The sequence below is a fragment of the Notothenia rossii genome (assembly GCF_949606895.1).
Source record: "Notothenia rossii genome assembly, chromosome: 6".
Classification (NCBI taxonomy): domain Eukaryota; kingdom Metazoa; phylum Chordata; class Actinopteri; order Perciformes; family Nototheniidae; genus Notothenia; species Notothenia rossii.
This window is the reverse complement of record NC_136909.1, coordinates 25,288,378-25,303,786: the sequence shown is the minus strand read 5'-3', so window position 1 is coordinate 25,303,786 and position 15,409 is coordinate 25,288,378. Positions and strand designations below refer to the sequence as shown.

The 15,409-nt window shown below is 40.1% G+C and overlaps 1 protein-coding gene across 4 annotated transcripts; it reads right to left on the bottom strand.

Annotated features, from left to right (window-relative positions):
* Positions 1–116: 116 nt before the first annotated feature.
* Positions 117–12,527, bottom strand: plat (plasminogen activator, tissue). 4 transcript variants are annotated; one of them, XM_079686806.1, is made up of 15 exons: positions 12,380–12,527; positions 6,534–6,621; positions 6,036–6,159; positions 5,673–5,807; positions 4,811–4,921; positions 3,871–4,045; positions 3,615–3,706; positions 3,342–3,516; positions 3,160–3,245; positions 3,012–3,077; positions 2,684–2,888; positions 2,458–2,594; positions 2,009–2,149; positions 1,682–1,830; positions 117–1,460 (listed from the first exon to the last, which is right to left on the bottom strand). In XM_079686806.1, the coding sequence occupies exons 2-15, from the start codon at positions 6,594–6,596 to the stop codon at positions 1,293–1,295; spliced, it is 1,827 nt and encodes a 608-aa protein (XP_079542932.1). In that variant the 5' UTR covers positions 6,597–6,621; positions 12,380–12,527; the 3' UTR covers positions 117–1,292. The 4 variants fall into 4 exon arrangements, with proteins under 4 accessions (XP_079542932.1, XP_079542934.1, XP_079542933.1 ...); XM_079686808.1 differs by having other exon boundaries at positions 6,117–6,159; XM_079686807.1 differs by lacking the exon at positions 12,380–12,527 and adding an exon at positions 7,961–8,229.
* Between the last annotated feature and the right edge of the window lie 2,882 nt (positions 12,528–15,409).

The following is a 15,409-nucleotide window of genomic DNA, read 5'->3' as shown; positions in this document are numbered from 1 at the left end:
TGAGTCTTCTTTACCTTACTGAACTTCACTCATTTGTAACCATGCTAATATTTCAGTGATTAATCGAAGCTAATAAAATCACACAACAAGGTCAAAAAGCAGGAAGCAACTAAAGATGTATTCCAAATATTATTTATTAACAAAGGAGTATGTTGCCAGATGTGGTAATAATGACAGAGACAATAAATTACCAAACTACACACAGCAAAAAATGACTTTCTCTAATACAATATAAAATACACATAAATATTAACTTAGTAAAAAAAAGATTAAAACCCAGTCACAGGACAAATGGATTATGTTTTGCAGTCAATAAGCAGTTTAACAGAGAACAGAACAATATAAAATCAATATTCAGACAATATACATGTTAGGCTATGTACATGCTGGGCTCAACCCAGGTGTCTGTTGGAGAAGTGCTCTGGGAATCTGATTTTAAAACACGTAGTGAGAACAATGAACATGGCACAGGTCTTTGTAAAGGAGTATCTCTTTGCTTCCACCTGTCCCAAATGTGATCCATTTAAAAGGCTAACAGGAGTTCAAACTGTGAAAACAAGCAGAATCTGAGCCAGCAGATACATTTTGTGTTTCGGTGTGGATCCCCTAAAGCCCCAAAGTAAACTGATGCAGAACTTCCATTGACATCAAAACATATAACGCCAGCATAACCTCAAATAAAATATTGGTTTAAAGCCTTCCTTCCTATGTGAATAACTGTGCTGTGCAAAGTAAATGTATTGGGTTAAGTGGAGTATTCTTTTGGATTAAAAGCACTTCTGACCTGAAGTCTACCGCTCTGACTTATTTGCATAAATGGCACAAAGACAAGAGGGATGTACTGACATTCCTTTTTTCCTGTTAGCTTAGGCACCTCAACCTCCATTTTGTTGGAGGAAATATTCAGAAACACATTAAAACTCTGATTACGTGAAGAAACAACAAGTATTATTTTGGTCAAGATGACCCAGAAGAGCAAAAAGAGTTTGTCCTGTGTTTTTGTCCATTTGTGCTGTCACAGTTAACACAGTTAGGAACATAAAAACATGAAACACAGAGCTACTTTGAACATCAAAAAACTGTGATTGAGGTCTTTCTTGTGAGTTCCTGTAGGAGTGGTCCCGCTTGTTTAGAACCTCAATTAGTTTGCATTTGGATGAACAACAGAGTGAGAGTCCTGTTTATCTCTCTGTCTATCTTCTCAATGATAAACATATTTGCTTTTGCTGTTCTACCCACTGTGTTTGTGGGTACGGTCATCTATTAAAATCTTCTTTGCAGTCTCTCTTACTTTAGACTGGGTTTGCCTTAATTATACTGTTAATCCAGTCGATGTAATGGGTGACGCGGGTGTAGACCCCGGGTTTATCCTTCTGCCCACACCCATCGCCCCAACTGATCACACCCATTAGGGTCATCTTGTTGTTGTTCCGACAGACGAGCGGGCCACCAGAGTCTCCCTGTGGAGAAATGCAAAGAAGTAGAATTTAGAGAGAGAACAAATTATAAATAAGACAATCAAGATCTTAAAATATATTCAGCTGAATGAAAAATCTCACATCTGAGAAGCTGTAACCAGAAAAGATCTGGCATATTGGATTTTAAATGTATCAGAACAGTTGCAGATGAAATGTCCGTCATAAATGAATGGTTTAGCACCATAACACACAAAGTGACTTACCTTGCATGCATCATCCAGGCCCCGGGTGTCACCTGCACACAGCATGTTGGGGGTAATTGTGCGTTGAGACAACACATCTGGGACGCAGCGCTCTTTGGGCCACAGGCGAACGTAACCTCTCTTCACACGCTCAGAGAACTCTGCAGAAACTGTAGAAAGAGTTTTTTTTAATTAATAATCTGGCATATCATATCCAGAAGCAAATACATTCTGGCTTTATGGAAGCACTGCCCTCTCCTGGTCAGTCAAGAGAGAGAAACATTTGCCAAATCAGTAGCCAGCTCTACAAAATGACAGTGCCATCAAAAAAGAATGGATGTTGCTTACACTCAGAGTCTTTTCCATAGCCTGAGATCTCACACTCGGTCCAGTCGGGCAGCACAAGCCCGCGGTCCGGCAGACACGCAGGGAGAACTTCTGGAGAGTTTACAGCACAGATGCCAATGTCCGTCTTTAGCTTCAAGAGAGCTGCAAGTGGAAAATGACCAGAGGAAAATTCAGGGTAAGGCACTTGGAACAATTTGGATGAAGACCAAGGGAGGATTTAGAGTTTCAACAAGCGTTTGCGGCCCACATAAGGTTCCCTATTATCATTGCTGGGGGAAAACATGCCATCATTCACTAAATACCATGCCAAAACAAAAAAAAGTTCATAAAAAGCTGGCATTTTGATCACACAAAATGTTCTGCACCAACAGTGATAAATACAATATTCTATGAAGACAAAGGAAAACAGTGAACATTTGTGATAAATGTTTCTTGAAATGTTCTCTCACCAATGTCATTGTCAAACGTTTCGTTGTCAAATTTCTCGTGATTCCAGTACTTCTCAACCTTGAAAATCTGCTCGCTGCTGGAATTCTGTTTCCGAAAGGTTCTTCCCAAGATCACTTCCAATTTTTCAGCCTTATCACTGAAAAAAGATAGGAAATATGTTAGGAATTTTTCATGGCAAGCGTGATACATTTTTGCATGTTACGTTTGTGTGAGTATCATTCTTACTTGTCCTCAAAGCAGTGTGCAGCAGACAGAACCCAACAGGAGTCAATGAGGACACCTCCACATCTGTGAAAGTGTTTTCTGTGGCGGGCCTGGTAAACGTTAATGGCCGCCTGCCACGGCTGCTCCGTGATGTCGCTCTCTCTGCCCCCAAACATCCGGAACGACGGGCGGTTCAAAGTGTTGTCCAAGCGCTGCCCACATGTTGCTACAGGGCGGACAGGTTCCAAGATGATGGTTAAATAAATGTAAAATTAACAAAAACTAAAATCATCACAGGAAGTGGCCTGTGGTTAATTTTTATTGAATATGAAGTTTGAAGTCATCCTACCTCTGTTATTGTTATTAGTGGTGGGGGCACGTGGACCGAGAGTGCTGATGATTGATGGACGTCTTGCTAAAAAAAGACAAGCATGGGTAAGAAGATATGATAGCACATTGCTGCATTGTGAATGAATCAATGGAAGTGAGAAACTTACAGCATTTAGGTATGTCACACAGCTCCCAGGTCAGCTGCATTTTCTTGTAGGTGTGACACCATGGACCTGCATCACCGTCTGGATTCCTGTTATTTTATAGGAAAAATAAATACTGTTATTCTAATCTTTCTGCATGCAGAAAGGGAACCTCTGAAAAGGAACAAGGGTGCTGGCATATCTACCTGCAGAAGCTGTGGCTGCCCAGCCCCTGCTCCAGTGCATCAGATCTCCAGGCATTGTAGAGCTTGCGTTTAATAGAAGGAGCGTCCCAGGGCAGACAGCGAGAGCCGCTCTTAGTGACAGATGCTGTGCCTCTGTATGACTGATCCGAGCCGAGCACACATTGGTGGTTCCTATCTGCTCCAAAGCATACGAAGAAACCCAAGTGTAAAGCAATGAATGGTTTAATGAGAAGTATTTCGGCTCACTATATATTGGCTTTTGTAAAGCTGTACCTTTTGGACATTTGGGCATGGAACAGAACTCCCACGCAATCTGAGTGCCTTTATAGATGTAACACCAAGGAGTGCTGTCATTGTCGGGATTTCTGGGGGAGGGGACAATGAGGACATTGAGCAAACATACAACACATTGATGATGATGAAATGCTTTATCCGAACAAGATTTTGCAATGCACCTCATTTTTAAATCCTTCCAATCTTTGAAATAATTTTGCCATTTTCTCCAGCACTGATCACAATAGTCACATACCTGCAGAAGTTGTGGTTGCCCAGTCCGAGAAGGCTGGCGTCGGGCTTCCTGGCTGTGAACTTCTTTCCTCTCAGAGACGTGGAGTTCCAGTTGATGCACTCTGTCGCTGAATGGCTAATGCTCCATGTGCCGCGGTACCCTTCACCCTGCCCCAAAACGCACTTCTCATTGCTGTCTGTTGGACAAAAGGACACAGTTAAACTGGATGAAATGTCAGTCATTTATATATGACACTGATATCACTCTAATAGCTGACCTCGTTAATTCCTTCTGGCATTTGAGAAAATTATTAAAACAGTGTTATTGCTTATATAAGACATTCAACTAACAACGTGTGTCCTAATAGCATATAAATAGTAATTTTCCAATTAGGGGTTAAAACAACGACTAAACACAAACTGTGAGGATAGTAAATGTGATCAGATTTATTGAGTCTGGCCATTGTAACTCATTACTCTTTCCCTGAAATCACTTGGCTGTGACCGCTGGGGTTTGCATAATAATTATGAGAGGGCGGGGTGCCCCTAAAGTCACCCGCAGAAACAAAAACATTCGTATCCCAGAATGTCTGTCCATGGTTTATGATTCTTGTCTCCGAACCACAGGCCCATGACACCTCCTGTATGAGTCACAGGGTCAGACTATGACCTTATCTAGAGTCATTAAATAGTACGTAGGAAGTTTTAATCAGTGTTATGTCACCCTGTTATGGATAAACAACTTTTATTGTTGTTGCTGTGATGTAAAACGATCATGCAAATTCAAAACTTGGCATAGTGAAATATCTAGATGTAGCTGCTGCAGTACAGATGACTACATAATGACATTAACATGAATCATTGTTAGGGTCTGCTACTTTTATCAGCTTTTTTGTAAACTAAATATTGAGTGTTTTAGACGAATACTATCTGTTGGATTAAAGAGTTTGTTGAGTACTTACTTATCTCACACTGAGTCCCACTGAAGCCTGGGGGACACTGGCAAATGTAGTCAGACGTGTAAACTGCCTCCTTACAGGTTCCTCCGTTGTAGCACTGAGACACGTAGCAGTCTGGAAGAGGCAGACAGAGAAACGGCTAGTCAGTCACACGTCATCCAGCTCTTCGGAACATAAGCTTTTTCAATAATCAGAACATAAATGATTGGCATAACCACTTGTGTTTACAGAGAATGTAATAGGTGGGTTTGTGTGTCACATTTTACGTTAACATATTAAGAAGAACTTTGTGTGCATGGTTCATCCTGGCTCTCACACACTCTCTTTTTTAAAACCCTGCCATCCCAAGAGTTTCTTTCTAGCCCAGAACTGGTTTTTGGCCATCACCTGCCTGGTTTTTCATTTATTGTTTCAACATTTCCTAAAGGCTGGCGTTCAGAATAACAGTGCCCCACTCGTTCTCCCACTCATGGTATGAGCTCAGAGTTTGGCCAGCTGAAAATGTGGTTGTAATTTGTCTGAGGGAGAAGCAATTATGCTTCACAGAATTCGTCAATGGGGGTGAAAGTGCGCACAAGGGCTTGTCTGGCAGGAGTATTTCAAACAATCTCAGACTAAATAACACACACCAAAAAAACACAGAAAGCCAATAGCTCTTCATTTGGATGCACTGAAATAACAGGGACGGATGAGCCAGTCAAAAAAATAATCATGAGTGGATTTAACAATAAGTTAGAGGTACAGTGATGCTATAATGAGAGACAGAGAGGTCAGTAAGGACAGGCATGCAGACTGAAACATTAACAAACAGAACATTCAATTCTACTCATGGGTTTGTATGTGTTTACATCCATGACACACTCACTGATGACGGGCACAATGTGACAACGCTGTTGTCCTCTTAGTGCACAATGGCAATACTCCACACGCTGTCCCCTCCATCGCAGCCAAGTGTCCCCAAAACTACGCACTGCTGACGCTTCACTATCCACACAATGTACTGAGAACAGACACACAAACACAATTAGTTAACAGCCATCAAACAGGAAGACAGACAGAAAACGTAATCATTGACACATGTAAAAGAGGGTTACAAATAAAAAAGGTGCATAAAGAGAGAGAGACACAAACACGTGAATGGCAACAGTGATTTAAAAGAAACTGATGGTGGTGAGGGTGATGGTGCATGTTAATAGAAAAAGACAAACAGAAGAGTGATGGGGCTCACAGGAGGTGTCAAAGGAAGATGTAGACTTCTGGACATGAATAATCACAAGCGTCCGTCTTGCTGGCCGTCTGTCAGGCTCACCTCTGTAAAAACGAGTCCCTCTCTTAGTGCGGAGCAACTCAACCTGCAATAGAGAAGAGATCAAATAAACACAGAGCAGCAGTAAAAGGGAACTGGTTGCATGGCAATGGTTTCCAACCAAGGCAGCAGGTGCTTTGAAGTGCTGCAAAAATGTACAATCTATAAAAATACAGGACAGTAGAGCTCCAAAACCAAAGGCTTATGAGTCAGCTGCAAAGGTTTAACAGCAGTACTTTTAAAAGAAAACAGATAAATAAACAAAAACAAAAATTCTAAAATATCAAAGAGCAAGTTTGCTCAGATGGATTTTAAACCACCAGAATCTTTTTAAATGTTTTAAATAAGACCTTGTTTGACCTCCTTATGCAAGATTTGTAGTTAAAGGTCTGAAATCGTTGTTGAGGATGTCAGACTTACATTTTCCGCTAGGCAGCAGCAGAGAGCACACAGGAGCACAACTAGTTCAAGTGTTCTCGTCATGGCTTGTCAAGTCGTCTTCAGTTAGCTGGAAGAAGAATAAAGTTACATATTAAAGACAATGGTCCAAAGTTTTAGCAAACACAAACATGTGTAGGCGCTGATACCTGTTGATGCTGCGTGCGCAGACTGAGCATGTATTTTAAATGTTGAATGTCTATCCATCTAAATCCTTTGTCATGAATCTGTCAACACCAAGCCAACAATAACAGGAAAACCATCGATACTGGTCACCTTCCCCTGACTATTCTGTTTCCTTCCTCCATCCCTACGCCTGCCACTGAGGGAGATCACTGGAGAGGAAAGGGTGGGAAAGATCAGGTCCTTTTTAGTTCCTTGAAGTGTTAACTTCTTGGCCCAAACAGGAAGTTTTAACAGCATGAACAATCTGAAAGGTCACCGAGTTCAACATACAATTTGTGCTATAGAATATGTCTTTGTTATCCTGCTCTGAAAACGAATTCCCCTTATTATCATGATTCCTCTATACCGGTTCAACTGTGAATAAACAGGAAGCAGATCATCTTCACTTCATGTTAAAAAAATAGACGCTTTCTGCCACATCAAACAACACAATTTGGACCCAGCACAACTAAAGGTTTCTGCACTATACTGCATTCCTCCTCTAGCAGAGCAGATCAGCCGCTGTGGGAGGATAAAGTGACTCAGGACTTTAAAGGGAAGGAAGAGGACACAAAAAAGAAGCCTCAAAAAGTAACTACACTCATATTTCCTTTTTATACTTCTAGAAAAGGACATCTGAAACCAGACTTGTTCCTCTTCTCCATTTTAAATAATAATTATATGCAGAAAATAGGTTGAAGAAGAGCACCTCTTCCTCCTAAGTCAAGTGTGAGTAATCATGAGTCACACAAAGAGAAGGAGAAGGGGGGGGGGGGTGATGGGGAAGAGAGGAAAATGGAAAAGAAAAAAAGAAAGTTGCACACAATGAGGTCTGAAAATGAGAAATTACCTGAATATAAAAAATCTGCTTTAAAAAAAAGCATTAGAAACGTTTTAGACTCTTGCATGATAAGACTCAGACACAGCTTTGTGCTTACATGCCTGCATATTTGTCTACTCTTCTCTGTGGGCTGTTCCTCCAATGACTCACCTTCTGTGGTTGATCTAGCTAATAAGAAACAGTGCTGTGTTTTCATACATCCGTAAAACAGCTACGTTGGCATCCACACACACACACTCTCAGTCAGACACACAGACACAAAGTGTTCAGGAACGTGGAGCTAATCAAAACTCTTTAACACAAAGATTTGCTGTTCATTGTGCTCATTGTTCATTGGAACAAAGACTCCCTCTCAGGATTTTACTTTTAAAACCCAGACACATATATGCAGTCACACACTCACCTTTAAGAGAATGGGTCCCCTCGAAAGCTATCCCTGCCTCACAGAAATAAAACCCCCTGCTCTCCAGCGCTTTTACCCCCCAAATGAGCCTCACTGGCAGAGCAACAACACACTTCCTTTGTGTTTCCTTTGTGCAGCTGTTCAGCTCCGCTCAGTTGCCCCTATCTCCAGCCCTGTCAGCTGAAAACATATGTTTCCTGCTAAAATATTGCTAGCCCCTTGCATTTCGGAAACATGCGTACATATCAACACATGCACGCCACAAAAACACACACCAGCATGCACGCATTAGATATGAGCATATGTGTACCACACCCTCTCTGTCTGTGGTATCTGACATGCAGAGGCCCTGTTTAAGAGACATCAAAAGAACTCCCACTATGAAACTGGTCTGAGTTTAAGCCGTTTTTGTGGTGTGTCTTATAACATTTAATGCATATGAACAGACATCAACACAAGTTAGAAAACAGGAAAGTGAAACTGTGTGTCTTTAAATGTTGTGGAACCAACTTCCTAAAAGTGATCAACTCTTTTAAACGCTGACCAAAACTATTTTTTTGTGTTGTGTGCAGTTTTTCTGTAGGCTAACTAGGGCTATCTGGAGACAAAGAAATATTAAATGTGTGATTTTTGTTTGCGGTGGATTGAAAAAAAAATGTTTTATTAGAATTCTATCCATCTATAGAATGAAATATCTATATATATCAAGTGCGAAAACTAACATTCCTTAAAGTGGACTTATCATGCTATATTTGAATAATATAGTGTAGGACCATACCTATATAAGGCATATTTATACTTTTTATTTTTCAAAATACCAAACAGATCATGCATTTTAGCCATTCCTCATTTCGCTCAATTTACACTGTCTTTGCATGGACTGATTCTGTGAGAACAGCACCACCTACAGGCCTGGCATATGTACTACAGCGTCTCCAGCGCTTTCGAACGGCAATGTCCGTGGCTGTCTCCTCCTGATTGGTAGAGTTGGCCCAATAGCCGTAGCGCCACTTCTGTGACGTCATAGAAGTGTTCAAATCTGGATCAGTGTGTATCAGATCCGTTGCAGCCCCTTTTTAAGAGATTTGGGTATGGAGGAAAATAGAGAGGGTTGTGTTTTCTGACACTTGGTGAGTTCCCTGGAACACCGGGGACACATATTCATGTAGAAAAGATGTAGAAAAGTGCATTTTGCATTATAGGTCACCTTTAAAATAATTGTACTCAAACAGTCAATGGATCAACAGCCAAGAAATATTCAGTAAATATTCAATAAACACTTTAAAGCCTCTTCTAACATTAAAGAGAAAAAAACAAAGTTGTGCTGTTTGAAACAACCTGTGAAAAGAGTGGCATCCCAATGATAACTAATTCTGCTCATAAAGACCAGTGCCAATCATATGTTGGCTAAAAGTCAGACAAAGCAACAGGTTCATGAGCAAGCCTCTCTATAGGACCAAGCCCAGTCTCAAAGTCATTGATAGTGGTCTGGATTTCTTCTGACACACCCAATCAGTTAATAGGTGAAACCTGTATTAATGTATGCAGCCTGAGGAGAGTGTACTTCCCCTAGTAAGTAAGATATAAATGGAAGAAATTCCGAAATATTTGGAGCAGCAGCAGTCAGACTGTGAGTCATCTGCAGCTTCATTACAGCAGATTTAAGATGCACCACCGCAGTATAGCAAACGCATGCAACAGATGATACGACAGAGACACAGACAAACACACTCATTGTTTTCTACAAATAGAATTAAGTTCCTCTTACTGTGCTGTCGTGGCATATTCAAAGAGACTGGTTTGATGTTCCGACCACAAATCTTGACATCTTAGCGGTGAGTTTACCGGATCATTAACATGTGTCTGTAATGATGACGGTGTGCTGAGGTTGTAGGAGTTGGAGGTGAGACATTCTTGTCTTCCAGTAACAAGGCCGAAAAGTCTAAAATGGTGAAAATGGTTTCACAGCGTGCAGGGAGCATAGTGGCATCTGACTAAAGGTCAAATTTGTGTTCAATGCACATTTTAAAGCATTTCTGAGGTTTCTTTTCCTGTCATTTTTCTATGTAAACATATCTTATTTATTAGAGGCTGTAGGTGAACAGCCCATGCTGGCAGCCAGAGAAGGAACTAGCCGAGGCAACACCTATGTATTCTGGTACTTTTACTGCCTTATTTTCTTTGGCGCTGACATGTACTTCTTTGAGCATTCAACATCTGTGGGATTGAATAATAAAAACTATTCCCATTCTCATGTCACAGCAGGTTGGCAGAGGTGGCAAATCTAAACCTCAAAACATGTTTTTGAACTGGTTTGACCTGCTGGGATCCCTAAACATGCATCAACCATCAAGGCGTTGTACAGTTAAGAAGTTAGCATGTGTGTAGCATGTTTGCTGATTATGTGATTTGGCATGCGATCTCATGTCAATACTGAGCAGGAATTATACATTCCTTACACAGGGGGTTTTTTGGTCAAGCTTCAATAAAGCAGCTATGATCCGTCTCTGAAGAAAGTTCCCAGGAACAAAGGGCGGCATTGTTGCCTTACAGACTCCCTCTGTGCACAATGTTTAGCCTTGAATTCCTTATCAAAAATATTCACAGAGCCAAAAGAGGCAGGTAGAAATAGCAGGTGTTGACATTAAAAATAAGTATAAACTGAAATAATGGAAAATGAGACAGCTTTGTGGAAAGACATGAAAGGATGGAGAGAGGGGAGATGAATACGAAAAGGGGGAGGTAAAACAGACCCCAAAGATCAGCCGAAGGACGATGAGTCGTCCTTAGTCATTCCAGCTTCCAGGACTTTACAGTAGGAGGCATTGATAGGATTTATAACCAGTTTTGACGCCATTAAATGCAGCAAAAAGTCACATAGTGAACTGTTTGTGAATGGGTGAGGGTTTTTGATTCAAGATTGAAGTGAAACTGTGGACAAAGATAAAGCTCAGTATTGATTTCAGTGACACTTTCTGGACCGTTGTTCCCGCAGTCTGACCAACGCTATCCTCTGTCTGACCTATACTTTTCTTACAACTTGTAAACACAACAGGCTCATCCTGTGAGTCACAAACACCAGTGTGAGGCACTAACACAGCTGACCCCACAGCCAGGAATGCACATAATGGATACAAACTCTACTTTCTCTAAACATGCAACATACAGATTATCAGTGTGATGGAGAGCATCAGCGCTGACGGATGCCGGGGAGTCAAATTCCCAAAGAGCAAGCTCCAGACACAAATCCAACTCATTATCCAGATAAGTGCCTGCATAGCAGTGATCCTGTGCAGGTTTTGGCTCCGATTGGTTCACAGATACACACACACCCACACACACCCACACCCACACACACACACACACACACACACACACACACACACACACACACACACACACACACACACACACACACACACACACACACACACACACACAAACACACACACACACACACACACGCACACACGCACACACACACACACACACACACACACACGCACACACACACACACACACACACACACAAACACACACTGAGATGAATCACAGTATCATAGCAGGCACGTTCACCGATAACAGACACACACTGATTGCAGCAGCGGAGCACAACATCACCTCGTTCTTTTAGAATATGTAACATTATATCTTGCTTATATCTTAAAAGATTAAGTGTGACCATGACGACATCAATTACTGGTTTTTACGTTATGTGAAGTGCTTGGGATGAAGTGTGAGTGTGACGCTGAGAGGTCAGTCATACTTCTCACCAGTTTAAACAGGTGTATGTAGATGGTTGGAGGTAAATACAGAGCTGCTGAAGTCAGAGTGAGAAAGTGTTGGGATGCCAAATGAATGAGCGAGCACGACATCCAAAATCCCAGTTTCACCTCCCATCACAGACTATGAACCATAGAATGTCATCATTATCACAATAATTATTTATCACATACCACAGCTTATGTGTTGGTCATTTTGAGTCAATTGTGTGTATGAACTAATCGACTGATTTGATTACATGAGATTTAAATTTATTTTAATTGTAATTTGGCTAATTACTTCGAAATAAAAAGGGAGAACTACATGTCAAAATAACTCGATAGTATTATGTAATCACAAAGGATTCAACTGTATTTATGATAGTACTTAACACTTAACAGTGTTAATTGATCTTGATATTTTGGTTAAAATATCTTGATTCCTTTAAAGTGCAACAGAACTAGCGTTTTTCTTGACACATTAAATAATAACCGTGCAAAATGTCTAAGAAAGTATAACCATCCAAGGAACTCTTGAATCCCAGATAATTTGGAAGTTTATGGTATGAATTCAGAATAAAACATAACACCAATTAGCAGAATCGAACGCTGATGCTTCCCCCATAGATCAAATACACACGAAAAAACAAGCTCTTACCAGAATAAAAGTCTCCTGAGTCGTTATCTTCTGCGAGTGTTTGCAGCAGTAGTGAGTGTCCTCAGTCTGAGCTCTTTACCCCTTTTTGCTGAGTTTTTATCGGAGCTCTCCGGTTGTCCCGGTGCGTGAAGGGGGAGGGCTCAGCGGGGAAGCTGTCCGGCCGGATGATGATGCAGCCTGCTGGGCGTTGCTGCTGCAGGCGGGACCGTCCCAAAGGGGTTTTCATCTGTGAATAATTTCATAAGGAAATCTGTTCTATGGAATTTATAATTTGATTAAATCTAAAAAAAAAAGAAAAGAAAAACTAGAGCCAGGATTTATTTAATATTTCTCTGATCTGTTTTTAAGAGATGTTGTTCTATGTTAAAAACAGCCCACCTATCAACACCTGTGATCAAATATAAATATACTATAACATCAAAAATTGTGAGAAGCATGTCGAGACATATCGTTGTAAAAAGTTAAACTTTAAGAAACCTTAATTATTATAATATTTTTTAGAATATATTAGGACACAGATAGAAAAAAATTCTGTCAAGCTGGAAAATAAGTAAATCAGGTAAACATTATGTATAAGGGAAGTAACCTCATACAACATATTAATAATCAATAAACATATTACTACATTATGAACATCAGGCTAAGAAGAAGCCCATGCACCACATAACACTTCACCACACATAAGATTTTATTTGAAATTAGGTATACTGTATTTTATCATTAATAAGTGATTTAACTAAATCTAAAGATACCAGAGCTCTTAAGTTGAAGTGTGGAGTGCTATGAAAAGTGCCACAATATTGGTTTATCAGGCTGTGATTGTCTGTGTGTGACACTATATCTGTGTGGTTAACCACCTGGCACCAGGAGTCATTTGTTACAACCACAGTCCTCTTTATTCAACCCACCCCTTCCTCGGGAAGTCTGTCAGTATGCCTCAAGAATAGCTCCATCTTTTCTTAGCACCCACAAAGATTTGATTTGCATTGGATAATTCATGTTCAGTGTTTTTACTGTCTGTTAACTCTGCATTAAATAGCTGAAAACATGGTACTCGAGGATTTAATGGGCCGTGGTAGATAGTTTGGTGTTTGCCATATTTGCTTCCATCTGTGTTAGATTTGACCGCACTCCCACTGCATGATGATGAAAATCCCACACACAACTTAATTATTGAATATTTACTCTACACCTCCCTTGTGATGAATTTAAAAAACATTCCAGTTATCCTTGATTTGACTGCCCATCACTTACATTGTGCAATGATTGGCAATACATTTTGGAAACTAGACAAACCACTTTTTTAAACATTTCTGTTTACTGTCTTCATGTGTGGGTGAATGTTTTCACGATTCCATGGACTCACTCTCCTAACCCAAAACAAAGTATCAAGTGCCACGTATAATGAATGTACAATGAACTCTTTTGGTTAAGTTTTAGCAAGACAAAACCTTTTATTTGTTTTTCAAATACAAATTAGCTGAGAGAATAGCTCTTGCTATTTTATTACAGACAAATGTATCAGTGGTATCGATCTTTTCATACTGGTGATTATCGAAAAGCATTTAAGCCTATTTAGCAAGATGTCTGACTTTTCTTTTGGTGGTTACATTTCTACAACACATAAGCCTCAGACAGCTAGTGAAGACACACATCAACATTTACAAAAAGGCATCAACAGATATGGCAAGGCAAGTTTATCTATAAAACCCACACACACACAGAAGCAACTAAAAGTGCTTTACATAAGGTCAAATAAGGTTTGAAACAGGTAAGAGAAAAAGGGGAGTACAACAATACAACAAATAATAATAGGAGAGAAGCAAAGACAAGATAAGTGCAATTTGAGACCAAATCAAGTTGTTGATAAAGTTCCAACAGGGACATTTGGGGAGTATATTACATTACATTACATTAAATTAATCGATATTAAATCACACATGACAAGATGTGGGCCTCAACAATATCAGTGTGATGGCCACAATTACATGTACCCTCACCTTCAGTAGTTTTGCTTCAGTTCAGGTGCAGTAAACACATTTGATTAAAATGGTAAACTCTTTATTTGCTTTTAATCGGACTTTACAGAGTTTATTTTCCGACATTTTAGCACAGCTAACACAAGTATTTGCTGGTATTAATTACTTTGTCTTTGAGTTACAGTGGCCATTGGGGGGGTTACTTCCTAGTTTAGCAAAAGGTGAGGTTGAGCACTGAGGAGTGAGGACTCATACATACTGCAAGCAGCCAATTGAGACAGATTGGGAAAAACCACCTGCTTCCATGTCAAAGAGGGGATTTGGATTTTGTCAGTGTCCTTTTTGTATTCTGTTCATCTTAATTACCCCTTGGTTTGAACTTGGTTTGTCCAGACCACTATACTGTAAGTCCATTGGGTTGTCATTGTAGCAGGTCAGTTTGTTGAGTTAACACCTGTTAAGTTGATGGCATGTTTATTTGAGGTATTTTCTGTTGACCTCTTTTATAGGCCTAGTTATTAGATATTATTGGTTTATAATGTTTTCTTTGGATTTTTGGGTAAATAAAAACTCAGTTAATTTAAACAACTCCTGTGTCCAGTTGCCTTACTGCTTGGTCCCTGACAGTCACTTATTAACTGTAAAGGTTGCTATAGCCATAAAATGTTCAACTGAAATATTGGAGGCAGAATTAAAAGGTTCAAATTAAACAGAATAACATAGTGGAGAATAAACTCTTACTACCTAATTGAGGGCAACATTTAAGGCATTTTCCCCAGGCTACGTTTTCGTAACTGAACTAATCTAAATAAGACAAGAAAGGTCTCATCATGAGGTCCTTTTGACTTCCATAGAGCCCTCTCCTTGAGTAAAAACATGCCTGGGAAAGAAAATCAGGAAGCGCCATAGTTTGTTAGAATAAACAGGAACATATTTCTACAAACATTTACAATCTGATAGTGCTCCTTACACACCCACAGATCACGTCAGAGGAGCATCAGATATGGGTTGGAAAATACATGCCGATGAAGTTTCTTGGTTACATCAGAGT